The sequence below is a fragment of the Schistocerca piceifrons genome, chromosome 1 (genome assembly GCF_021461385.2).
Source record: "Schistocerca piceifrons isolate TAMUIC-IGC-003096 chromosome 1, iqSchPice1.1, whole genome shotgun sequence".
Taxonomy (NCBI): domain Eukaryota; kingdom Metazoa; phylum Arthropoda; class Insecta; order Orthoptera; family Acrididae; genus Schistocerca; species Schistocerca piceifrons.
This window is the reverse complement of record NC_060138.1, coordinates 874,009,977-874,012,197: the sequence shown is the minus strand read 5'-3', so window position 1 is coordinate 874,012,197 and position 2,221 is coordinate 874,009,977. Positions and strand designations below refer to the sequence as shown.

Here is a 2,221-nt window from a genome sequence, read left to right as displayed (position 1 = left end):
TAATTTACTCTTTTGCATATTCAACTGCATTGCTGCAGCCTCAAAATGTTTTTCTTCATTCAAGGATTCAGTTACAGTCATATTTTTAGCCTTTACTCCAGGTTTTACATAAATGCAAACACCGCCATGTCTTGTTTCCTTCCTGCAAAAATGGGGAAATGTAAATATTTTCTAGTTCATAACTCATGCACCAATGTTCTTGAATGCAAATACAATCTATACTAGCTTCACTGGCTGCAATCTCAAGTTCTAATATTTTATTTTTAATGCATTGTATGTTAAGGCTCATTATTTTTAAATTATTGAAATTAGATTGAGAGGAGTTTGTACTCATGTTTCCCAATGTTACCGGCTGTTCCTTGCCGAGGCTGGGTACCAAAAATCCTTAAGAATTACACGTTTCCTGCTCCTTGTATTTCTTACCCCTGGACGTGCCACCATACTTCTTGTATCTGTAGTTGTAGCTGCTGTTTCAGTGGATGCTGGAAGTGTTTCTGAAGCTGATGATTCAGTGGATGTTGGAGATGCAGCCAGTTTTGATGCTGAGTCTGGTTTTGTAAGTGATGTTCCAATTGATACTGGAACTTTTGCTGAAACTGTATTTTCGTTTAAATCTTGAACTACAGTTGGCACTGACGTTACTGTGGACGTTGAAGCTGCGTATGAAGCTGATAAATGAAGCTCCGATGGTGTTGATTTTTCTTCTGTTGATGATATCTGAGTGGCATTTTGTACCACTGTTCTTGCTTCTGTTCTTCTGATTGATGGACTAGTCACAGATTCTGGACTTGATTTTGAACCTGCTGGGGAAGGTGGTACATCTGCTGCTGATGATAATGGTTCAGCTGTTTTTGATGATTTCGACACTACTGACAATTTCACTGATGTGGCTGCTGTACTGGACGACACTTCAGATTTGTTTACTTCTTTTAACGTCAAAGAATCTTGTGTTGCTACCAATGACTGTGGGACATCAGCTCTTCCTATTTCCGCTAATGTTGATACTTTAATAAGGCCGTTTTCAGACAGTGTAATAGTGTTTCGTTCTACTTTAGAGTCTTTAATAGCATTCGATATTTCAGCACTCATGGCTTCTTTCCCTTTCATGTTTCTGTGAAGTCCATGCTCCGTAAAATGCTCTCTGCAATCACTATTTATCCCAACATATGTAGCATTAGGATAACCTCGACATATCTTAGCGAAAAGTCTGTTGGCGGTAATAATCTCAGTATTCACGCAAGAGTTTTCCATGAGATCATACCTATGAGGGATACTGACAACAAAAAATTTCACTTCAGGCATTTTACAAATTACTTGCTTTAAAACTGCTGTAGCACGTCTAGTTTCATTGTGGTATACATCGTTGGCGCCTCCAATTATCACACATCTGCTGCCATTCGTCATAGATTGATTACAGCTATTTAAAACTTCACATAGTGGCGCTCCTGGTTTGATTACGCCAGTTACCTTGAATCCTGTTTTCTTAGAACTCATAATTTCGGCTACACCTTTTCCATGGCTGTCTGCTAGAATAAGGATTTCATGTCTATTTTCCAACGTGTGTTTTTGGCTTTGTTTACAAATAGCAAGCTGATTTGTTTTGCTTTGTGAGCGCAATTTAGCGTTGATCACTGAACTGTCCGTGTGGATGATGGTACAATTTGGTTGTTCTTTCTCCTCTGTGCTATTTTCAAGCATACTAAACCTATTACTTAGTTTTAAAGTAAGTTCCGCTGTTTTTGTTTTTGGTCGTGTGCTGCTTATTTGACTGGTATTTGAGAACTCTTGTAGGCTAGATTTTGAGGAGTTTCTCACACTTATTACCAAGTTTTCAAGCGTTTTTGCGTATTTTATAAATAATCGAGTTCTTTCCTAAGTTCGTTCTCTACATTCACTCGCAAACCTGCCCTGTGCATTTCACTGGCTTTGTCCCGCCCGTTGCATTCAATACCGCAGTCGCACTTATTTAGAACTTCCGATCGTGAGAAACAATGGGTATGGCACCACTTATGATTGAACGCGCAAGTTCTTAATCCATTTAACACAATTTTATGGTATATGGTACACTTCACTGACGAAATACGATCACAAATTACCGAGCGATTTGAAACTGCGTGTATACTCGCCGCCATCTTGTCCAGCATCCCGATTTATTATCTAGCTGTAATCCCAAGCCTTTAACACTGTCCACTTCTTCTATCTGCTTGTCATCGTATGTTAG

The 2,221-nt window shown here is 39.0% G+C and overlaps 1 protein-coding gene across 1 annotated transcript; it reads right to left on the bottom strand.

Annotated features, from left to right (window-relative positions):
• Positions 1 to 345: 345 nt before the first annotated feature.
• Positions 346 to 1,089, bottom strand: LOC124776141 (endochitinase A1-like). Its single transcript, XM_047250981.1, has one exon. The coding sequence runs from the start codon at positions 1,087 to 1,089 to the stop codon at positions 346 to 348; it is 744 nt and encodes a 247-aa protein (XP_047106937.1).
• Between the last annotated feature and the right edge of the window lie 1,132 nt (positions 1,090 to 2,221).

Bases quoted from the DNA above. Each gene is read 5' to 3' on its own strand.
- LOC124776141 (XM_047250981.1), bottom strand. From the start codon at position 1,089: ATGAGTGCTGAAATATCGAATGCTATTAAAGACTCTAAAGTAGAACGA.